Source organism: Phascolarctos cinereus, unplaced genomic scaffold, assembly GCF_003287225.1.
Source record: "Phascolarctos cinereus isolate Bilbo 61053 unplaced genomic scaffold, phaCin_HiC Scaffold_5;HRSCAF=322, whole genome shotgun sequence".
Classification (NCBI taxonomy): Eukaryota; Metazoa; Chordata; class Mammalia; order Diprotodontia; family Phascolarctidae; genus Phascolarctos; species Phascolarctos cinereus.
This window is the reverse complement of record NW_027555958.1, coordinates 400,432,348-400,457,920: the sequence shown is the minus strand read 5'-3', so window position 1 is coordinate 400,457,920 and position 25,573 is coordinate 400,432,348. Positions and strand designations below refer to the sequence as shown.

The 25,573-nt window shown below is 37.2% G+C and overlaps 1 protein-coding gene across 1 annotated transcript in view; it reads left to right on the top strand.

Moving 5' to 3' along the window:
- Nucleotides 1-25,573, top strand: part of PLA2G4A (phospholipase A2 group IVA) — a 182,586-nt gene that overhangs the window by 65,743 nt on the left and 91,270 nt on the right. Inside the window, exons 4-7 of the mRNA XM_020984421.2 lie at nucleotides 2,445-2,593; nucleotides 3,087-3,200; nucleotides 19,865-19,902; nucleotides 23,343-23,484. Coding sequence (XP_020840080.1) covers nucleotides 2,445-2,593; nucleotides 3,087-3,200; nucleotides 19,865-19,902; nucleotides 23,343-23,484 — 443 coding nt within the window. The remainder of the gene's footprint in view (nucleotides 1-2,444; nucleotides 2,594-3,086; nucleotides 3,201-19,864; nucleotides 19,903-23,342; nucleotides 23,485-25,573) is intronic.

The following is a 25,573-nucleotide window of genomic DNA, read 5'->3' as shown; positions in this document are numbered from 1 at the left end:
CATCTCTTTCCTGAGCTAAATCTTTCATTGTTGACTGCCTGTTGGATATCTCCAGGAACTGAACAGTTCAGCCAAAGTGACCTACTCCATGTTCCCTGAATTCCACATTTCATCTCTTGCTTCTTTGATCCTTCACAGGCTGCACAGGGCTAGAGGGTACCCCCTTCTCACTTCTACCTCTGAGAATCCTTAGCTTTCTTCAAGGCTTAGCTCACGTGGTGGCTCCTTCAAGGCCTTCGCGAATCCCTGTATTTGTTAGTTCTCTATCCCTTTTCAATTAACTTCATGTTTATGTAAGACCTTCAAGTCACCTAGTCCATCTTCTTCATTCTGTAGATGAAAAACCTGAAGCCTAGAGAGATTAAATGATTTGTCAAGGTCATGCATCTAGTCTTGGTCACAGGATTTGAATCCAAGTCCTCTGACTTCAAAGCCTTTGGTATTTCAACTGATTTTTTTTTCAGTATTGATTTCCCTAGTAGATTGCTAACACTGAGAGCGAACACTTGTCTTAAACTTTTTGTTCACTTTGAGTAGAATACCTTGCATATAGTGAATACTTGTTAGGTGAAAGATGGCAGATTGAGAGATGTAAGCAGCAGTGTGCTGGATCCAGCTCATACTGAGTTTCAAGAGCTGATACTTAAATTTTCAGGATTATTTACACCTTAAAAATCAGCAAATACTACAAATCAGGGCTTGATTTGTTGTTTTATTCATTGGTTAGACTTAAGAAAGTGATGGAGAAATATTAATAATTCAGATTAAACTTTAAAAGTGTATGATGTGTACATTTTTCCTCCAGAGAACTGTTATTACACACTTACCAAGAGGCTCCTGGAGAGAAGCAACCTTGAAGTCGTCTATTCCCAATCTTATTTTAAATATGAGGAAACTGAGGCCCAGAGGTTAAGAGACTTGGAGAGTCACACAAGTAGTAAATGTCAGGAAGTAGGATTTCAGCTCAGGTCTTTTGACTTCAAATCCAGCACTCTTTTCAAAGCGCATACTTAATGAAATACTAATTGAATTGCATTGAATTGAAGTGCACCCGGTGCTTGGACAATATTAACTGTAACTACTATGAATCACTGAATATCCTGCTCTGACAAAGCAGAAATGGTGGAAAGACCTGCTGTTGCTTTAGGCAATTGTTAGTAGAATGACACAAATTTTTGGAAAGCAACCACCCTTCTGGATAAGTTGCTACAGCACCGGAATTCTGAAACTAATGGTGCATGTTGTTTCATGTAGACTATGTGAATAGAAAAGACCAGTATCTAATACTCATCAATAGGAGTGTGTGTCAAGATTTAGATACGACTGAGATGTGAAGCTGTTTCTGTCCACATCCTTCCTTGTACCACCTATCTGGCTGAAGAAAAATAGCAATAACCACAATAAGGTGAGGCTGAAACAGTGATTAGACATCAAATTGCCCTATAGCCATATAAACTGGGAAATACAGATGCAAGGGAATTGTTATTTTCATTCATTCATTTGTTCATTATTCACCCACTCATTCATTTTCTAGCTGTACTCTGGCTTCATTGCTCAGGTGGAGGGATGGGGAGGGAGGGAGTTGGGGTGCCCTATCTTCTCAGTATATCTTAGCCAATTTCAAGTCTAGGGTCTAACTTTGCCATTATTTAACATTTACCATGACCTCTACAAAAGATTCTGGTAGTAGAAGTCAAAGCAGAAGGCTCACATTAAGCCTCTATTTTCTATTTTCTGGCCATTTTCCTTTATGGTAATAAATTATATTTTGGCTGAAAGTACAGTTCATGGAATTATATAGTTGGAAGGATCTTAAAGATCATTTCATCTTAGCCTGTCATTTTACAGATAAGGAAACCAAGATGAAGAAAGGTCAAATTATTTTCTCAAGGTCTCATGATTTATTACTAATACTATATCTATGTTCTTCCTATCATACTACATTCCTTCTTAGATCCTTCTTAGAACTGGAGAATCTGTCATCTCCTCCTCCATAACTATAGCAGTTTATTATATATTAAAAGCTTCCGAAGTCATAGTGACCATTAGAAGGACAATGTGGCCTTTTATGTAGAAAATTCCACTTGAAATGATGAAACCTCAACTCTGATAATGTCCATGACAATCATTCATTGTGATTCTCTCAAAAAGCATTTGAACTTCCTTATTTCTTCATTCACTCTGGAAAAGGGTATTGGGAAGGCCAGTAAGCTTCTGTGTAAAAAAAAATGGTTCAATACATGTATACTCTTCTATGAGTGCCTGATATACTTTGACCATTTGTCTAAAGTAAATGCTTTCTCACTCTGGGTGACTGGCTATTTATAAAATTGTTCCACTATCTTATCTTCAACTTAATAAAAAATAATTCAATATTTCAAGTACAAATAAATTGATGCCATCCATATTTCTTATAGTTTTTTCCCCCTCTTTACTTGGTATAGTCGACACTCCAGATCCCTATGTGGAACTTTTCATCTCCTCAACCCCTGATAGCAGAAAGCGGACAAGACACTTCAACAATGATGTGAACCCTGTGTGGAATGAAACTTTTGAATTTATCTTGGATCCTAATCAGGAAAACATTTTGGAGGTAAACAGAAAATGAGATGCATAATTTGAGAGGCATTTTGGATAGTCAAAAGTCATAGACAATATAACTAGAGCTAAACAGTATAACAGGTTAGGCAGAACCTAACCTGTGTCTAAGGGAGAATACATGAATTTGGAAATGGGAGACTCTACTCCATTTTATGTGTACTCAGAGGGAAACATCCTGGGTCAAAAAGAGGCCATTGAAATAAACAGGAAAAAAAATCGCTATGCATTTCCAATAGTTAAATACTTTTAGTAAAGGTGAATTTTTCAATCAGAAGTCTATGAAGATAAAAATAATTACTTTTATGACTACAGAGTTTTAGTAGCTAATGACTTCAGATAATTTCTGCTTGTTATATTTTTAGTATAGCTCAAAGCCATTCATTTTTTATTTATAAGAACAAGGCTGAGGTGTATTAGTACATTGCTCAGAGAGTCATAGCAAATTATATATAAGTAACATGTGCTATATCTTGTCCCTACTTTAGATCACATTAATGGATGCCAATTATGTCATGGATGAGACACTAGGCACAGCAACATTTCCTATTTCTTCTATGAAAGTGGGGGAGAAGAAAGAAATTCCATTTATTTTCAATGAAGTAAGTATCCAAACTCCCCACTCAAGTCCTTCACTGAAACCTTACTGTGAGTAGAGGTTCTCCTAGGTTCATAAGCTATGCTAATTAAATGAGCATAGGCTCTGGTAGGTACTGCTAAGTTTGAAAAGCTGTGACTCTTGGTTCAGCAATAGGCCAGATGTCATGAGAGGATCAGCCTATTCTTTGAGAAGAATCTTTTTCATCAGCAAGTTGGCCTTCAGGTGATGAATTTTTCTGGCCATAGAAACTTAGAAAATGGTCTCCTGAGGTGTGGAAGGGTTGTCTCTGCAGTAGAAGGAGGATCCACATCTATGAAATTCTTTATGTTTTGAAGTGTTGGAGTACCCAAATGAAATATTTTTTGCCCTTCTAATATTTAGAACTCATTACAAACATTGGATTCAACAAACATTTATTAAGCATCTACCATATGTCAAACACTATGCTAAGTGTTAAGGGTACAAATGGACAAAAATGAAATGAGACCCCATGTAAATTAGTTCTCTCATAGTACCTCTTCCCACGGAGTCCATCACAATTAACTATCAGTTCCCCAGTATTCTCTTCTTTCTGAAAGGTACAATAACTGTATCTATATGTGGAAGTGGTATCGTAACTTTTGTTACATTTGTATGTGTATGCATTGTTTCTCTTGAGGACGTGGACTGCTTTGCTTTTATTTTTGTATCTCTAGAACTTACCTTAGTAGCTGACAAACCACAGCAGGTACAAAATGCATACTTCTTGATTGATTATTAAAAAGTTAAATATTTAAATAGTTATATTTGAATTTCCATGACAATTATCCTATTTTGTCTTAAATAATCCTTATACATTTCTATTTGGTTATTGTTGAAAGAAGTAGGTGATTTCTGCATGTGCCATATTTCCCCACTAGATTGTGAGCTCCATGAGCATGAAGACTTTGCTTTATTTAATCTCTGTATTATCCTTGCTACACAGCATAGCACTGTACACATAGTATATGTTTAAAAGGCCCTTGTTGCAGTTGAAGTCAGGTAAGATCTTAAGGTGGTTATTGGATCTATAGGTCCAAAATGTCAATAGTTGCCTTATTACAGGTATAAATAGGCCCAAGAAAAACTGGATCTGGGCAGCTAGGTGGCACGGTGGATAAAGCTATGGCCTTGGAGTCAAGGGGACCTTAGTTCAAATGTGGCCTCAGACACTTGACAGTTACTAGCTGTGTGACCCTGGGCAAGTCACTTAACCCTGATTGCCTCACCAAAAAGTAGAACAAGAACAAGAAAACAAAAACAAACACACAAAACCAAACCGGATCACACTGTCCAATGTCACATGTAATCATGACTTTTTTAAATAAGAAATTCAATTTAATTACTTTGTTTCACTCTTGCCTCAAATTTCTTTGTACTCTACCTCTTTCTCCTTACCTGCCATATCATCAGTCTGGGAAATGTCCACCCTGGAGTCCTCCACTCCTCAATGGTAATTTCCTCTTTGGGAACATCATTTTGGGAAGGGTCCCACTCATCCTTCATCTCATTACTGTCTCATCTCCTTCCAGATTACACCTCTTTTCCCCTCACCTGTTGCATTGCCCTGCAAAGATATTTCCTTATTCCTCCACATTTCTAATACTCTTCTGTATGCTGTAATCCTCCAATAGAATATAAGCTTTCTTATATTTTTATCCCCAGTGCTTAGCACATTCTCTGTCATATAATACATTCTTTAAAAAAGCTCTATCTCTATCTAAACCTATCTATCTATCTATCTACTTATCTAAAACAGAATTTTCAAAGCCAGCACATTCTTTGAATCTTTGTTCAAGATGACCCCTTTTCCTGAGATACCTTTTTGTTCATAACATTGTTTATATATAATGAATACTAATAAATATTTACTGAACTGGGAGTGAAAATAATATCATACAGAAGCCAACCAAATGTTCCATCAACTGTCCCAGAAACATTCTTCTTGAGTCAATGCTGAAGACATATTCAGATTTCTCCACAAATCTCACTCCCTTCAAGCAGAGCTGAGGATCTCTTTATTTAGACAAAGATGGAAACGAAGATCACATTATGAATTTAGTTTTTAATAGTTCTGTCCTCACACTCCGATCAACAGTAACATATATGTAGACAATCTCTTAAGACCTGGATCATATACAAAGTTTGTTGCTACTTGCTTCAGGAAAAGGTGCTACAGCAGACAATTAATATAGTTTTATAATACACTTTCTTAATATACTTTTGCATTTTCCAGTTGTCTGCAGACATAGAAGGGACCTCTTAATCTCAACCAACTGTAACCTATTTAAAACAGGCAATGAAGTATACTTTTATACTGTCCTTACATAGTCTACGGACCAGATCCTCAGACCTCTTCTCCCATCACTTTTCCAAAGCCCTTCTTGAATAATGAACAGACAGTTTCTCAGGAATAACAGGACTTTGTAAAAAGATATGATGGCAGGCATAAAATAAATGGAACATTCTTTCTTTCTTTTCATTTACTTTTTTAAAAATAAGGTGGGTTTTTTTTGGTCAAACTATATTTGTTGCAAAGATTCTCTTGGTGTCAAACCTTAATAATAATGATAATGATAATAGTAGATGGTGAATTAAAAAAAATACAGTACTGGCATTGGAAAATACAATAAAATGTTGATGAATGATCAAACCATTTTTAGTGAAAGGGAAATCTTTTGTGTAAATTCAGTTCTTTTTTCCCCCTGGGTATTTACAGATGCAGATATAATAAAAGGTTATGGTCTTGATAACATGGATTGGTTTCTCCTGAAATTTGATATTAAAATATGTTCTGAACTCTATGACACATAGATACCAATTGTAAAGGAAGATAAATTTTAAAAAAATGTATTTCCTTTCCTCCTACTATTTCCTGTTCTTGGGAGTGTAACGCCTGCAGCTGAAAAGAAATATTTTCAGCATTCCTGAATTTAAAGCAGGTTACATAATTATTTTCTTTTATCTGTTTGAAAAAAGTAGTTTTCCCAGAGGGCCTTAATTCATAACTTTGCTTTTGGGACGTCTTTATGGACTTTAATAACAACTTTTGTATTGCTGAATTGGGGTAGTGGGGGAAATAGTGAATAATATGAGAGCATCAAGGAGAAAGAGCCCTTGGTCTTTTCTTAACACATGCAATGTGTGACCATGGGCAAATCAGCAAATTTCTCTATACCTTAGGTTCTCTATATGTTAAAATAAGAATACTAACATCTATCTTCCCTGGTTATTGTAGTGAAGTTCCAATGAAGTAATGTAGGTAGATTTTAAGGAGAGTGGGAATAAATGGCAAGACAATGCTAGGTGGAATCATTAAGGCAGTGTGGTTCAGGAGGAAGAGCCCAAGAGATGAGAGATGGAGTGAAGAGATCTGGGTTGTAGTTCTGGCTCTTCCAATTGCTAGCTATTTGACCTGGGGAAAAATACTTCTTTTTGACCCTCACGGTTCTTATCAGTAAAGTGAATGGGTTGGATTAGGTAATCTCTAAGGTCCCCTCCAATAGTCTAGTCAATTATCTAGCCAATGCCATCAAACTGTTCATAAAACGTTACAAAAATGAAAAACACAAAAAAAGTCATTTGATGCTTAGTTGATATAGATGGGCTTCAGTGGATGGATTAATGAACTCATTGGGTTGGTACTCCTTCCACCAATACAGATTGCAGCCTATTGATTCAATTACATATTAGATTACAGTTTGCTCCTCATTGGGTACAATTTTTGTCCATTTTTCCCTTCATAAACCATTTACAGAGGGTGTATGCCACATTCTGCGCCTTCTGCTTCATTTATTATTTTCTAGATCGCAGAAAAGCATTCCAGCTGTCCTTGAATACATTACCCATCATTCTTTCTACGTGACCAGTTCACTTGCTTTGCTAGTATTTTTTTTTCCTATGAGCCCACTCCTATCTATCACACAACTCTCTGTTGCTATCTAAACTAAACTGAAATTCTCATTTGCCACACTATGGTGGTGGTGTTTTTTTCTGAACTAATGAATCAGTTGATTCAAAATGATCATACCAATGTGATACAAAATGAGGGATGCATAACCAAAAATAAATGTAAAAGATTGGCACAAATTATATACATAGCATTGGAATATTGAAGCCAAGGGAGAGGCATAACAACAACAACAACAACAAAAGGTGGATGTGTTATAGTTATGTAGTACTTTAAAGATAGCTAAATAACTTTGCTATCATTAGTATAACAGAAGAGGGTGGAAGTGTTTTTTTTTTCTTTCTTTCTATGTCACATGAGAAAGGGAGATATTGTGACAGTGGATAGGAAGCTGGCTCATAGTCTGAGAGATCTGGCTTCAAATCCTGCCTGTCATGCACATTGGCTATATGAGCCTAGGCAAATCTCTTAACCTGTCAGTGTACCATGCAGCATTGTAAGACCTTAAGTTACAGAGTGAGTTGTGATCTGTTTGGTTATAGGAATTAAGAATTTTCCTCATCACAAGTTCCTAATATCAATGAAATCACAGATCTGGACTAAAATAGACAAACAAAAACACTCATGTATGTGTGAGCAGGCTCCTAGACAAGCCTCTCCTTTTCTTCACATCATCTTCTGTTTGTTTTTTTTTTTCATTCTTCTTGCAAGCTTAATCCTTTTACTCACCCTAACATTCTGGTGTAACTTGTTCTTGAGGAAGTAATACTAGCCTTTTCTATCCTTTCTAAGAACTCAAAATTAATCGATACAATAATGTGTTCTAGAATTTTACTAGAAATTAAAGTCAAATTGACTTAGTCTACCAATTATATCTGCATTTATCTCTCTGTCTGTGTCTCTCTCTCCCTCTCTCTTCCCCTCTCTATCCCTTTGTCTCTTTGTCTTTTTGAAAATCATGGTATTTGTCTTTTTTGAGTACTGTGGAACTTCTCCTAGTAAGGAAGATCTTTCAGATATCCCCAACCATGACATCAATCACACCTAGCAGCTTTCCCCCCTTCAGTACCTTAGGATAGAGTTTTGCCAGCTCTTAAGACTAACTCATTTAAAGAAGCTGGATGCTATGTTATCATGTGATTACTTATCTTGGATTTCTACTCTCTATTGATTATTTTTCCCCTTCTCATTCCAATGATCCTTTTCCTTTTATTTAAAAAACAACATAAACAAATTAATAATTGTGTAATTTATTATTCTCACCATTTGCCAGTATAATCTTCTCATCTGTTCTGAGCAGTGGTAATCTTTCTATGATCCTTCTCTTGAACCCAATATGACAAAAGAACTCCTTTTGTGGTCATAAGCATTCACTGTTAGCCTTAGTTCATTTTAGTATTTAGCACTATCGATACTATTCTTATAGAAGTGGCCTACTCTTTTGTATTCATTCTCAGTTATTTGCCCTTACTGAGTCCCTTATACAGACATACTGGTTTGTTGAAAAAGTACCCCCTTTATCTTTTCATCAGAATTATTTCTGCTTGTGTCTTTATAATTTTATTCTTGAAAACTTTTCTTTCTCTTAACTAAATTCCTCCTAGAAAACAAAGAAAAAAAACCAAATGACAGTCTGTTATCATCAACAGTTGAGTGTTCCACTGATATTTCATTTTGTAATAGAGATGAATTTAGGTTGTCAACAGCTATGCTAGAACATTTAGGCTAAGACAGATCCTATCAGTCTGGAAAAGGTTTAAGTAACAGATTCATGTTCCTCCTTGGGGGGCTAGCTGCACTCAATTTGGAGATGCTAATCACCATGTTGATTTGAAGAGCAAGAACTTTTCATCCTGAGGAGCTTTTAAAGATTGTTTAATTAGTTAATGAGGAGAAAGCACCATAGCAATATTACATTCTTTAAAGGAATGCAGTAGGATGTGTGTTTATTAAACATATGCTATTTGCATAGCACTGTGCTTGCTATGATAACCTTGAAAAGCTTAATCATGTAGAGGAGACAAACTGCAAAGACTTAATTCTAAGGTCATTAGAGATGTTCAGAGGATGAACTCTGAGACTTCAGAAGAAGGAGAAGTCCCTTTTAGCTGTAAGGATCAGAGGGGGATATATAAAATGGCATTTGAGTCAGGTTCTTTAATATGGGAAGGATTTTTATTAGAGGATAATTGGGAATATTCTAGGTCTAGTGAAATTCACAGAAACAGGATAGCACGAGTGATTTGTTTAGGAGGTGGATGATATTCTTGATTAACTGGTGTACAGGTTATGTGCATGGAGGGAGACGAGATGGAGTGAAATATGTATAGTGTGAGACGAAATAAATAGTACCAGATTGTGTTGGGCCTTTACTTCCAGGTGAAAGTAGGCAATGGAAAGCTATTGAAGGTTTTTAAGTGTTTGGGTGACATGACCACATTTATATCTTAGAAAGATTAATCTGACAATATACAGAATAGACAGGAATGAGGAGTGTTTGAAGGAGAAAGTAGGTATGGTGGTTATTCAGGATATACAGCTAATAAGACAAGTACAGTAAAAGGTCAAGGGGATAAAGAATTCTAGACTGGTGGCGATTGGTTCACTGAATGCTGTTTCATGTGGATTGAGGCAAGTGAAGTGGCCAGGAGGGCTAGTGACAAGAGAAGGGGAATAGTGGAAGATCAAGGTATGTTGGTGATGAAGGATGTGACGTTAAAATAAAAATACGAAGCGGGTACATTGAGAATGATGGTATGAAAGAGGCAGAAAGTCAGCGAATTGCTTAACTGTTAAGTACATACAAGTAGGGACTTTGTCCTATTTTATCTTTGTATTTCTTACGGTGAAAACCACAGTGAACTATGAGAGTTCAAAATTGGGAGATATCATTCCTGACTGGGAAGTTTAGGGAAGGTTTTACACAATCTAATCATATAACTAGGCAGTCTCCAAATTGGAAGAGATCACAAGGGCCGTAAAATCCAACTAATACCAAGAGCAATTTCTCACTATAGTAATTCACCTGATAAATGGTTATCTAGTTTTTGCTTGACAGCCTTCATTAAGGGGCAACTCACAACCTCAAAAGCCATTTTATGCCATAGACTCATCAACTGAGTCAAGCCATGCCCAGTGTATATCATATAGCAAGCAATTAAATTCAGAAATGTCTTGTATTCAAGTTCTAGAAGAGGTTAATTATGTTTGTCACAGTAGACCACTTTAGAGAACTTGTTACTTCAGAATAGGGTACTTTTGAGAAGTTTGTGTTATTTTTTTTTCCTTTTTCAAACAAAGCAGCATAGTAGAAAGACAGAAGCCATCACATTTTATTGACTTCAAAAGAACCAAAAAATACCCTGCCTTTGAAGTTGGTCAGAGGGAAGAACTGTGTGACCCTAACTTTTCTTGATGAAATGAGTCTGGTTTGGTGAATAAGTCATATGTCCCTGATGTTTAGGGGAGTCAGTCAGTCACTAATTTAACATTATCAAGTGTGTTAGAATGCCCTCTAGTATTACTGTTTAAAAATACACATGTCTGTTGAGTTCTGGGAAGTCTGCCTCCTTCTCTTTATTTTCTTTCATAGTTGTTTAACTGTGATTCAGAAAAAAAAAGACTGACTCATTTAGTGATTTCCTTGGAAGAGGTAGGGCAGAGACTTTCTGAAATATGGAAATTTTGAAGGTGAAGGTTAAATGCAAATTCTACTCATGCTCAGTCTAAGGATGATTAAATAAATAAAATATTTCATGAGTAAAGATAAAAACTTCCTGTTTACCTTTTCAGTAAGTTAATGAGAATAAGTAGTAGACAGTATAGAAAAAGGATAAGGAAAACAAATGAATTATGACTGATTTTCAGGGTATTACAGGGGATCCGAGGCCAGGATGGGAACAAGACAGAGATATTGTCATGGTGCATAGTTTAGAAGTGAAATCATAAAAGAGACTAGTGTTATTGTTTGGACATTGTAAAAGTGGACCCCTAAAAGAGTCTTTTATGTCAGGTATATTAATGCAGTCATAAAACTTTAATAATTTTGGAGTTCCGTCACCTATTTCAGAGCTGAACAATTTTCAGATGGTGAATACCTGAAGGAGGTTCAAATATTTCTTCAGAAGAGGAAAGAAAATAATTAAGGTACAAAATTTTTGTCTAAAAAGAAAGCCAGAACTTGTTGGAGGTAGTTACATTTAAGGAAATAGAAGAATTTATTAATAGTTTTATTGTGGAAGATAATGACCAGCTTCTTACCTTTTCTGCTGAAGACATGAGTGGAAAAAATGGTTTGAAATTAGGAAAAAATATTAATGATAGAATCTGGGACTTGGATGGAACCCGAGAAGACATGAGTGAAAAAATGGTTTGAAATTAGGAAAAAATATTAATGATAGAATCTGGGACTTGGATGGAACCCGAGAAGACATGAGTGAAAAAATGGTTTGAAATTAGGAAAAAATATTAATGATAGAATCTGGGACTTGGATGGAACTTGTTGTTCAGTTTCAGTCATGTCTGACTGTTTATTTCCTCATTTGAGGTTTTCTTGACAAAGATAACTGGTATGCCATTTGTTTCTCCAGTTCATTTTACAGGTGAGGAACTGAGGCAAACAGGATTAAATGACTTGCCAGGGGTCTCACACACACACACACACACACACACACACACACACACACACACACAGTGTCTGAAGCCAGATTTGAACTCAAGAAGAGGCCCTGCGCTCTGCCCACTGCACCACCTAGCTGTCTGTAACCTGCACAGTGGTCCTTTCTACAAGGTTGGAAGTGGTCCTTTAGCATTCTATGGATGACTGCTACTAGAAGGGAGCCCAGTGCTTCCTGAGACAGCTAATTCTACTTTTCTATAGTTCAAATTGCTAGGAAGATTCTCCTTAGACCAAGTCCAAATCTGATTCTCTGTTACATGATGATCCTTCAAATACTTGAAGACAGATATCTCTCATACATGCTAAATGTCCTTTAACCAATCTTCACATGGCATGATCTCCTAGTCCTTCATCTTCCTGGTTGCCTTCTTCAAGTGTATACTATCAGATCCCTATGGGAAAGTAAAACAAAGAAGAGTAAGAAGAAGGAAAAGGAGAAGAAGGAAGAGGAGGAGGAAGAGGAGGAGGAGAAAAAAGAAGATAAAGAAAAAGAAAGAAGACAGCTTTAATTTACCCAGATGAACTTTGACCATTTTGTGTGTTTTCACTAAGACATCCTTCATGCTATTTTTCAGTGAGTGATGGAAAAGGTAGTTGGCAAAATTAACTTCACAGAAGTGTTGGTGTATCTAGATATCTTTCTTGTTTTTGGGAAGAAACTGAACGAATGTAAAGAACAGCTGATTAAAGGGTTGAGTCAGCTGGAGAATGCTGGTCTGAAGATGTCAATTGACAAATTACAGCTTTGCTGAGCTTCTGTCAAGTTTGTGGTTCACATTTTATTTTAGCAAGGAGTAAAGACTCATGCACAAATTATCTCTTTTCTAGGAATTGACTGAAACAAACTTACCAACTAGCCTTGACTTCATAACAGGAACAAATGATTGTATGATGCTTATGTATATTATCCAAAATTTCAGCAAGGTGACAGTTGCTAAGAAACATTGGTGTTCAGGGAACCCGCAAGACAGCGGTTTGATGGAAAGTCACCTCTTCTTGAATAGCTGAATGTCTAGGCAATTGCCTTTTTACAAAATTTTGTGTGTGTGTGTGTGTGTGTGTGTGTGTGTGTAGGCTGAAAGACAATTAGTCTCAACTACTTCTTGCCAATAAGGGAGTTAAGTTGGCTCCCTGGTAAATAGGAGGAAGATATTGATCTGGCCAGTGGCGCAGTAGATAGAGGACAGTCAGGAAGTTCAAATCAGATGCTAGCTGTGTGGCCCTGGGCAAGTCACTTAACTCTGTTTGTTTCAGTTTCCTCATCTGTAAAATGAGCCAGAGAAAGAAATGGCCAACTATTCCAGTATCTTTGCCAAGAAAACCCAAATGGACTCATGAAGAGTCAGACATGACTGAAATCACTGAACAACAAAAATGTGCCAGACACTGTTATGGGGCAGTTAAGGGCAGTGGGCTTGGAATCAGGAAGACTCATCTTCTTGAATTCAAATCCCACCTTAGATGTTTACTAGCTGGGTGACTCTCGGCAAGTCACTTAACCCTGTTTGCCTTAGTTCCTCATCTGTAAAATGAGCTGGAGAAGGAAATGGCAAACGACTGCAGTATGTTTGCCAAAAAAACCTCAAAATGGGGTCATGGAGACTCGGGCACAACTGAAACCACTGAACAACATTGATCCATAGTCAACTAACTGGATTCTGAGAAAGGAAAGTCCACCAATCATAGACTGAGCTAAAAGAATAGTTCAGAAGATGATGTTTCAGAAGATACTATGTATTGTAACCCACTGATTGTCTTGGATGGAGAGGAAGCAAGAGGCAATTTCTTTCCTAACCAGTGTGGAGACCTTCAGGATAAAAAGAAAATCCATAATATCTGAGACGGCTGATAGCTAGTTAGAGCCATCTATAAGCTCACATTTGGAAACAGAGGTCCATAGGTATGAGTGCTCATGACCAGTGATTCTAGAAAATCAACCAATTTGGGGATTGATGCAGAAAAGTCAGCAAATAACCGAAGATCTATATGACCAGTGACCCAACTAATTTTGATGTTGCAGTAAAATAATAGATGTAGTTAGACTATGAAGTGAGAAGAACCAGGAGAATGTTGTCCCCAGTAACAGCAATATTGTACAATGAAGAACTGTGAATGACTTAGCTATTCTCAGCAATACAATGATCTAAGACAATCTCAAAGGACTAATGATGAAGCATACTATCTGCCTTCAGAGAATGAATTGATTCTATTTGGATATAGACTGGACAGATGATAACCTTAATGCATATGTATGTAATGTATGCTTTGGATCTAATTGTAGAGATTAGCATATTGTTGCATCTTTTCTCTTTTTTCTAATGCTTGCTATCTATATTAGCTTATGCACTAGTGATATGATTCCTATTGCTTTGTGTGACTATTAGTTAAGCTGTTTTTGTTTTTTATGCTTGTGTACATATTGATTGTTTACCATCCATATGGACACATATGATATGGCCTAAGTGTAACACAGATAAACCAGTCATCGAAATAGAACATTTTACTGTTTCTTGCATGCACTGTTCATGTGAATGTGATACAAATGTGCTTGTTAATGCTTACCTGTGATTCCAGAATAATCATCCAAAAATTTGAGTGCTGATTTTATCATGAAGCTTATAATGAAAACATGCAAAATTCTAGTATCCCTCACATAATTTTGTAGAGACACAGAATCTTCAGCTGAGGGGAGGGTTATACCCTGTGCCCTGGGTTACCTTCTTATCTCTTTGAATTATCAGTTTCCTCTGTGCCTTTGGGTAATGATTGAGAGAAAGGGGCAAAATGGTTTCTAATGATCCTGAGACAGTAGTTGATCCTCCTCCCTCACTGGAATTCTTGGTAATAATAGCCAGCATTTATATAGTGCTTTAAAGTTTGCAAGTGCCCTACAAATATGATGTCATTTTTATCCTCACAACAATAACCTGAGGAAGGAGATGCCACTGTTAACTGCATTTTACAAATAAGAAAACTGAGGTAGACAAAGGTTAAATGACTTGCCCAGGATCAGTCAGTCAAGTAACATTTATTAAATGCCTACTAGGTACATTCTTGGTGATTCCTTGTTTGCAACAGGGAAAAAGTTCTGATAGGAGAGAAGATACACAATTTTTATGCTCTGGAATCCATGTTCACTTCTTAATTCAACTGATTTTGAAATTCAGATGACCGAGCTTGTCTCAGAGAGATGAGAGTAGCTCAGACTGTGGCTTTGGCAGCTGATGTTTCAGAGACAGGCACATCCAGTGACAAGGCTTATTTAGAGAAGCAGAGACCATAATCAGCACTTCCCTGAATCCATGGCTCTGTGATAGTGATAGAATCAGAGTCCAGCATTGTAGGCAAGCCCTTCATTCTTGAGTAGAGATAGGAAAAAAGATCTATGAGGAGAAATGATCCAAAATTTCTCACACTGCCAAATATTTTACATCTTACTAAGGTGGTGACCTGAGAGAAAATTGCTTATCTAGCCATCTTCCTCTTTCCCCACAACTTGTTTTCAGTTCATGTCCCCAAGACAGGGTCAGATGTATCCTTATGCCTTTCTCGTGAGCCATGGGTGCATGTGGTTAAAATGTACTCTAGACATTCTTGAAAATCTGGTTGGGCAATTGCAGGGGTGTGTGTGTGTGTGTGTGTGTGTGTGTGTGTGTGTGTGTGTGTGTGTACTTAAAGAAAGACACCCCTGCCCTCAAGAAGCTTATATTCTGAAGGGAGATGTCTATGCATAAAAGGATGCCGCATCTTTATGGGAGAAGTGGTGGAAGAGGGTACCTAAGCACAAGTATGGTGGAGAAAGATGTATAGAGATTTAGGAGTGGAGCACAGAAAGGAATGAAGACATACATGGCTTGGATGCTTTCCTTAAAAGGGAGGTTCTGAGAAGAGACAGTTAATCAGAGGAAGAGCCACAAGGGTGGAATGTACTTCCAATATAGTCAAGTCAACAAGAATGTATTAAGTATTTACTATGTGCTAGGTACTGTCCTAAACTGGGAATACAAATAAAAGTAAAAAATAAGGCAATCCTTGCCCTGAAGGAGCTTATGTTCTTGGGGAAAAGGGGAAGGAAGAGAAATACAGCATTTATAGGAAAGCTGAAAAGTGGGAGGGGGAATACTTGTATAGGGTCATGTTAGGGAAAGATGTTCGGAATGTTGAGAGTAGAGCTGAAGGAGAGGTAAAGATGACTAGTTTGGGAACCATCTTAATATGGAGGTTCTGGGAGGAACTGACCAATCAGAAGAAGGTGTTCTCCTGAGGTCAGAAGGTCACTGGAACCTAGTAAAGTAAGAAGGCCAAAAATTCATGATTAAAACTAGGAGAGGAATAAGGCATGAGTTGAGAGAGAAAACCACAGAGCAGGCATATATATATATACATATATATATATGTGTGTGTATATATATATATATATATATATATATATAGTGTGTGTGTGTGTGTGTACATATGTATATGTATGTGTGCGTATGTATATATATATATGTGTGTGTATGTATATATGTATATGTATACACACACACACATATATATATATATACATTTGAACAATATTCTGCTTCTTCCCTTTGTTGATTTTGGAGCTCACTGAGGGAGTGAGTGGGATTAGTACCACTGCCAAAACATGGACTTGGCTGTGGAGACAGTAGTTTTGACGTTTGCAGGCTAATCGTTATTAATGATCAAATGGCTAGTGGAATATTGTAACCTCTTAGGAAAACTATTCCATTCAAGGATAGGAGAGAAACTTGACAAAGGCTTTGGGCTGATGACCAATGACTCACATTCACTACCACCTGGTGGACATTTAAGATATTGCACTCCCTTGATGCACAGCTAATATAGTAACAAGCTGTCATCTAGTAGTAAGGCAGCCCTTGAGCAATACAATCAAAGGCACCAGGGGGAGGGGACCATGTCACAGTTGTAACATAATATTATTTCTTGTTTTCCTTTTCTTGAACCATGCTCTTTTATGTCAGTTAACTATGTAGATAATTTTTCCTAGAGATGAAAAAGCAAAAGGACAAGGGGAAAAGAGAATAAACATTTATTCAGTGCCTACTTTGTGCCAAGCACTGTGCTAAATTTTTTTTTTTACAAATATTACATTTGATCTTCACAACTGCTCTGTGAGAAAGGTAGTATTATTATCTCCATTTCACAGTTGAGGGAACTGAGGCAGGCAGAGGTTAAGTGCTTTGCCCAGGGTCCTACAACTAGAAAGTGTCTGAGGGCAGATTTGAACACAGATCTTCTTGACTTCGAGGCATGCATACCATCCGCTGTACTACCTCACTGTCAAAAAAGGAATGATGACAGTTTACAAATATCCATATATCTGTAATATTCATATTTATGCCTTTCTATGTATATAACTACATCTATGTCTCTATGTCTCTATTTTTAGTATGTTATAGTAGAAAGTACCCTAGACTTGGAATTAAAAGACTCTAGCTCCAACACTCATTAGCCTTGTGCTGTTGAATAAGTCACTTTACTTCTTTGAGATTCACTTCCTCATTTATAAAATGAAGATAGTATATTTATAAGGAAAATAATTTGTAAAAACAAGCTGTAAAATTAAAATATTATTATTATCAAGGTTAGATAAGCATACTTATGTGAAGGATTATGTCAGCCTTTCTTTATTTCCACTCAGAAGAGAAAATCATAGAGGCAGCTAGGTGGCATGGTGGATAGAGTGATGGATTTGGGGAGACCTGAGTTCAAATTTGGCCTCAGACACTGACTAGCTATGTGATCTTGGGCGAGACATTTAACCACTGCTTGCCTAAGTTTCCTGAACTGTAAAATAGAGGTAATAATAGAACCTATCCCACAAGGTTATTGTGAAAATTAAATTAAACAAGATATTTGTAAAGTGCTTATGGTATACTAGCTGTCATATGCCCATTTCTTTTCTCTTGGTTTCACTTCTCTCATAGAATGAGTAATTTAGGGCTAAGCAGAGATATTTGGACTTAGGTATAAAATAAGTATTTACTTAATTGAATTGAATTTTGGTTGTGAGAGGCAGCATGATGTTGAAGGTAACAAGCTATTCTCAGAGTCTCTAAGACCTAGGTTCAAGTCTTCTGACACATACTGTGTGGATAAGTTCCTCAATTTCTCAGAGTACCAGGCAACTAAGAATATAAAAGTTTCAGAGAAGATGCTGACCTGAACTGTCAGAAGATAATTTTCTAACTGAGGAAATCATAGATCCAGGCTCTATCCAAAGTTTTGGTTGGAAATGGTGGATTTTTTGTTGACAAGGCAAAAGGTGACATCTTCTGTAGAGTTTAAAAACACATCAGATCCTCCTCTTTGGGACAGAATGATTGGCTTGCTCATTGATGGACACCTTCTTGAAGTCATTTCTAACTCTCATTTTACATTATTCCTTCTATACACTATGATGCCCCCGCTCAACTGCCCACTTGCTTTTCTCTTTACATGCCTTTCTGTCTCTGATCTCCATGCCTTTGCAAGGCTTTTTCCCATGCCTGGGATGCCCTTCTTCCCCAGCTGTGCCTGAGATCTCTTCTTGCTTCAGTGTAGACACAATTGCTACATGAGGGGTTTCTTGCTATCTCTAGTTTGTTAATACTCTCCCCCTTTGGAAACTATTTTGTATTTCTTTGTACAATTATGTTCAAGTTATAAAATGTAATTTTTATTTTTTGTATCCCTCAAACCAAGCACAGTATCATGCACATAGGAGATCCTTGCTAAATGCTTGTTTAATCGAATCCCGCATGCATTTCTTATTGCCCCATAGAATTACTTTTATCATTCTCCATTTTTTCACTCTTTTCTTCTGAAAGTTATTTACTGAAAGAACCTGGAACTGTTTTCTTTTCTTGAAACACAGGGGTCAAAATGTTCTTTCTTCCTGAGAGAACAGTGCATACAATTCTTCTTGTTACATTTGTGCAATTTCAGGGAAAGGTGGAACTTCTAGATTTTAGGTTTCAATGGCTCCTGAATAAAGAATCTATCTAGGGTTTGGAGAAATACAGTTACCCAACATTCTAATTGCCATGATAATGCAAGAGAGGTAGTATGGAGTTTTGTATGCATGTGTGGGGAACATTTTGTATAGGAATTTGTTTCTGCCTTACAGAAAGTGCACTTTTTTTCCTGTTGCATCTGAATGGTATGTTCCAGGAAGAAGGAGAAGAAACCTCAGGAACATAGAGCTTTACTTTGTGTCAGAACATGGTCACTTGGGTAGACAGTTAACAAACATTTCTTAAGCATTTAAAATGTTCCAGAAACATTTTACCTAAGCTATGGGGTTACAGGCTCCTCCTAAATTTGTGGTTATCTGTGATAGCAAGAGGATTGTAATAGTTCTTGTCAATCAAGGGAGTGATCCAAAAGCATTTATTAAATACCTACTACATTCCAGGCTCTATGCTAGACTTTCAAGATATAAAGACAAAGAATAACACAATCTGTACTTCCCAGGCATTTACTTCAACTTTTTATCCTGGAAATCCTCTTAAATGGTATAAGGACAGAATGGTTTTGGGAAGGCTGAAGGCCAAACAATATTGGATCCATTCAGATCGTCTCTTGTGTTAGCATATATAAATCACATACAAATAGAACAGTCCAAAAATGGTCCTACTGAGGAGACTAATGGGGGGATGGTTCTGAAAAAAAATCAGAATCACAGAGTTGGTTTTCCTTCAGTATACAAGGACTGTATACCCTGGAAGATATGTCTTTCTTATTTTGGGGGGGTCCCACTAGCTTTAATCTTTACTTTGTTTATCAGTAGGGAAGCAAATAACTCTGACAAGGACCTTGTTGTTTTCATTTTATGTGCCCAGATGTCATACTAAGTGGCTATTAATTAACTTGTACTCAAAGTAAACTTCATCCACAAAACAATAGCAACCACAAAAATAGTAACAATACACAGGGTATTTGCGATTAAGGGGATCCATGTGGATGTGTCACTTCTTATTAGTTAATTTAAAATAATCTGACATAAATTTGTCTTTTACGTGTTCTTACAAAGCTAACCTGTCTTTTTTAGGTCACTGAAATGATCTTGGAAGTAGCTCTTGATGTCTGGTAAGTGTTTCCTTCAATTTAAAGGAAAATATTTCAAATAATTGATTTGCTTAAAATTTAAATCAGTATCTTATATACATTTTTATTGCTTAGGAATGGATTAACTTAGCTCTTAATATTTGAAAATGGGCACCTAATTTATTTGTGTTCCCCCCCCATACAGCATAGCTCTTTTTGACCATGAATAGTTCTGTGATTAAAAAAAAATGAATTTGAATTGTATGTTTATGGTTGACTTACTAACTGCTCAGTGGCTAAGTGAATTGTTTAAGGCAGGACTTCTCAAAATGTGGTCCTTGGAGACTGTCCAGAAACCAAGTTACACATAAATGGATGTGTATTTTCTATTGCAAAGTTGAAGCCATATGAAAAAATACAGGTGTGAACACAGAGATTAGTTGGCCCATGAGGCCTTGTGCTACACCAAAGTGGCTTGGAGATCAAAAAGTCAGAGGACCAGAATTACAAGTTCATGGAGTAAATTCTGGTAGAGTAGGCCTTGACTTCACTAATACTATGATCTAGGTCTAGTGCTCATTCTAGCCTAGCTCTACCCTCACACTGAGGGTGTGCTATATGGATTCTTTTTGGGTATGAATTGGCCACTGAATTTCCTTCCTCTTCTCAGAATTATGAGAAATCATTATTTGCTCAGTCTTTCATAAATAGAGAATAGATAAATAGTCCTCTTTATTTAAATATCTTACTAAATAGTTTAACCTTTTCTTTTTTTCTTTTCAATTGTTCTAAGGTACATCAATGGTCATACATTCATTCTCATAGCGTACTGTTCAAGACATTCCTTTTTCTTTACTAAGCCTTGTCATTTGATCAGCATGAGGATTTAATTTAAAACTTGTTATTATAAATCTCCATACTGCATGAATAGTCAGTTAGTCAGTATTAAGCACATACTGTGTGCTAAGCACTGTTCTAGACAACTGGTAGTGAAGTGGATAGAGCTTTGGACCTGGAGAGAAGAAAACTTGAGTTCAAATCTATTCTCATGCATTTCCTTAGCTGTGTGACCCTGGACAAGTTACTTAATCTTTGTTTGCCATAGTTCCCTCAACTGTAAAATGGAGATAATAAAAGCATTTACCTTGCAGGGATGTTGTAAGGATCAAATGAGATAAAAAGCACTCATCTCAGCTCTTGGTACATAGCGGGCACCACATAAATGCTAGTCTCCTCTTCTCTTCGAGAAACAAAAAAAGGCAAAAACAGCCATGACCTGTCAGGGAATTGATATTCTGGTGGAGGACATGTAAATGATTAAGTCCATGTAAGATACATGCAGAGTAAATGGAAGGCAATCAGAGCATTGCAGGGTGGGGTGGAGTAGGACAAGTTAGAATCTCTTTATAATAAATCAGAGTCACGTAGAGTTGGAAGGATCCTTAAAGGCCATGTAATCCAACTCCCTAAATAGAGAAATGGGGTCCTCAGCTGTTAAGTGAATTGCTCAAGGCTCCACAGGTGGCAAGCATCAGACACAGAACTTGACCCAGGTTTTACCTGGTTCTGGAGTCTGTACTCTTTGCATTCTACAGTGGTGCCAGAGAAGGAGGGTCACTGTCTTTCCCGTTTTGGGTGTGTGCAATGCCATGTTTTGGAGAATGAAAACCACTCCATTATCTTTGCCAAGAAAACTCCAAATGGGGCTATGAAGGATCAGACACGACTGAAACGACCAAGCAACAACAAATACCTGAATAAGTCCCCATTGTGATGTGAGATGGACAGTCACATCTGATCCCTGTGTTCTGCTTCGCTTTCTCTCAGTTCTTATGCAAGGCCAACCAAAAGACAGAGTCTGTCCTGTTGATCTCACACTCTCAAGGCCAATCACAGGATAGCAGTGTAGAACGTCTCTGCCTTCTCTCTCTAGAAGAACAACAAATGGCCTCCAGAGCCAAAGACAGGCCTTTTTGAACCAATGTAATTCTATATATTTGGATACTGTAAATGTCTGTGGGACATGGCTGGTATTCGGAAAGAAATAAGGGAATAACCATTTATATAGTGCCTGTTATATGACTTGCCCAGGGTTACACATCCCGGAAATGTTAGACCTAGCTTCGAAACCAGGCTCCTGGCTTTTGAAGCCTCACATTCCACCACAATGTGCCACCTTTCCGGTGTGGTAATATTCCAGATATATTGTTGCTATATATACTGAAGAATGTTAGTGCCAGGAAGGTTCTTAGAGATTGGTTTGTCTGATAGCCACATTTTAAAGATAAGGAAATTATATCTTGGAGTTGAAGAGATTTTCTTGATGTCACCCAGTTAATGGCATAGCAAGAGCTCAGGCTCCAAATCCAGATTGTCACCGTTGTAGTACATGTCCCCCTCTTCTGAGCAACGCATCTGAAAATTCAAGAGCCTAAGAATCTCTCAGCTAGCTAGACATGTTCACTGAACAGATTATGACAACTAAGAGCTCTTTATTCTCATAATTTTTAAACATTTGAAAATAAAATGATTTGCTAATCAATAAACTCATTTCATTAAAATAAAAAAAGAAATTAATTATTAAGCACTGTATGAAAGGCAATGTAGTATAGTGGATAGAGTGCTAGACACAGAACCAGGAAGACCTGGGCTTAAGTCCTGCCTCTGACACATACTGGCTGTGTGTACCTGGGCAAGTCACTTAACCTAACAACTTAAATTAAGCAACTCTCCAATAGTAGAGGGTTGCAGAGAAGATTGGCACTGCCTTGCCTTGGTAAAGGCATTTCCTCATGTGATAATACCTTGTACTAATGAAATTCCAGGTCACTCCATTGTCTATTACCAACGTAAAATAGCTGTAGTTCAGATATAAAAGTAGTAACTTTATTAATATAGTGGTTTACCATTTCCACAGCATTTTCATATTTATTTCATATATTATTTCATATTCTTATTTGATATTTACAAAAACCCTATGACATTCACATGACAGGTATTATCTCTATGCTATAGATCAAGAAATTGAGATTTAGAGAATTGTAACTTAAATAAGGTCATATGGCAAGTTTGAGGTAGAATGGGAACCTAAGTCTAATTTTCTTGACTTAAATTTCTGCTGTGCTCATATGGTCTTCCATCAAGCAGACTTGAGTCTTGGTGTACCTCAAGACATGCCTGCCTTACCTTGCCCCTGGCTGATTTGTAAAATTCTACCGTTGCAGTTCAACTTCTTTGAAGTCCATTAAAATGTAAATGTCTCAGAGCAGGATGTACTTTAACACTTTAAGCTGTTATTTAGTCACTGTTTTTGATCCTTTCCAAAGAGTAAGATTTGGGAGGGGGCAGAGAACATGTGGTCACTGGGCATCTATGGATATCGAGAAGTTATATAAAATGGAGGTGGCAGGCAACAAAGACAAATTACTTTGTGTTTATCCAAAGGCTGTGGTATTCATGATCTTATCTGTTTTACACACTAGCTCTTCTCCTGACCTTCGATTTAGCATGGCTCTGTGTGATCAGGAAAAATATTTCAGACAACAGAGAAAAGAAAACATCAAAGAACATATGAAGAAACTCTTGGGTCCAAAGAATAGTGAAGGCCTGTGTTCAACAAGCGATGTGAGTTGGAACATTTAAACCAAGTACTGTTATCTTTAAGAGGTTTAAATATGTTCATCATTGGGAATGTTCTCCAGAATTTTCACTCTAGGATGACAGTGACATAGATGAAGAACATGATCTCTCTAGTGCTTTGAAGTAAGTATAGATACTTTGTCAGTGGGAACTATTTCATTTGGCAATCCTGAAATTAGTAAACATAGGGATGGGTACAGGTCATTGTGGCAGGGCACTCCCAAGCAAGGAAATTCCCTCTACTTATGCAGGTCAGCACCTTTTTTATAGTCTTAGAGATTTTCCCGGAGCACTGAAAGTGATTTGTCCAGGGTTGCGCAGCCAGTGTGTATCAAAGGTGAGGCTTAAACCCTGGTCTTCCTGGTTTGAAACCCAGCCAGCTGTCTAGTCAATAGCTATACTTCTAAAGGAAACATTTTGTTGTTGTTTAGTCATGTTCAACTTTCATGACCCCATTTGGGGCTTCTTGGCAAAATTACTGGAGTGGTTTGTCATTTCTTTCTCCAGCTCATTTTGCAAAAGAGGAAATTGAGACAAACAGGGTTAAGAGACTTGCTCAGGGCCACACAACTAGTATGTGTCTGAGGTCAGATTTGAACTCAGGAAGATAAGCCTTCCTTCAGGCCCAGCACTCTATCCACTGCATCACTTAGCTGCCTCATAAAGGAAGCATCCTTTCGGACAAATTCAAGGAAGCCTTAGTGTAGTTTTAAGTTGCTAATGCTTGAACTGCACCAAGACCTTTGGAACACGTATTGGTGTCCAAGATTGGTTTGTTTTTGTAGCACATTGCATGCGCTGACTTTGTAATTCTGTCAGCCAGGACTAGGACCCAGTTCATGTATTGGAAAACAGCTATAGATAAAATGGAAATATCTGAATACACAAACAAGCCTTTGAATCTATTTTAGCATATTACAGAGGGAAAGCCAGAGGCTTTCTGTTTTTTTAGGCCTCATAGTAATTAATAAAAAAGGCCTTTATTCCCCCACAATGAACTCTGAGTCAGTCAGTGGTAGTAGTATTACTGTCTACTTTTTACAGATGAGAAGGCAGGCTCAGAGAGGTGGTTACTTGACCATAACTCTAGGCCTAGTAATGATTAGAGTGAGGATTCAAACCCAAGTTTCTCATTTCAGTGTCCAGAGCTCTTTTCAGTAGGTGACACCATCTTTCATTTTCATGTATCTTTCCCTTTAATAGGACTTTGCCTCTTCTCAGGAGTAAACAAATATTTGTGATTTTTTTCCTTCTTTGCCCTTTAGCAATTAAATACATGTACTATGGAGTCATTTTCTGAAATTGTTTTAAGTTTAAAAAAAATTTACTACTAGGAGTGGCACCTGCATTCCAGACTTTGTTATGTACAGTGACCTTAGGTGTTACCTAATTCTGATCTGGTGAAAAGGTTTAAAAATAAAACCATTAGTGTTCAAAGGAAGCAACATAGAGTCAAGTATTACATGAAGTTCTCTTCTCTGGTCCTGGGATTCAGTGTAGAAGTTTTATTTAATTTTGTTTATAAAATGCCTACTTTTAGGGGCAGCTAGGTGGTGCAGTGGATAGAACATTGGCCCTGGAGTCAGGAGGACCTAAGTTCAAATCCTTGCCTCAGACACTTGACACTTTTCTAGCTGTGTAACCTTGGGAAAGTCATTTAGCCCTGATTGCCTTACTGAAAAAAAAAGTGCCTACTTTTAGAAGTTGAAACAGAGTTTTAGAGCTAGAAGTAGCCTTTAGAAATCATCCAATCTAAATCCCTCTCTTTATGGAGCAGTGTGGTACAGGAAATGGACACTGACTCTGACATTACAGGACCTGAGTTCAAATCCTGTCTCTAATGTTCATTTCCTGTATGACCTTGAGTAGGTCAATTAACTGCCCTTAACTTGAGTTTCCTCATATATCTAATGAGAGGATTCAACTAGCAGAACTCTGAGAACACTTCTACCTCTAACGTTATGATTGGATGAAGAAACAAACTCAGAGTTTTGACCAAGGTCTTATAGCTAGTAATTGACAGAGCTGAGACTGAAACTCAGGTCCTATAACTCCAAATCAATAATTTGTCTGT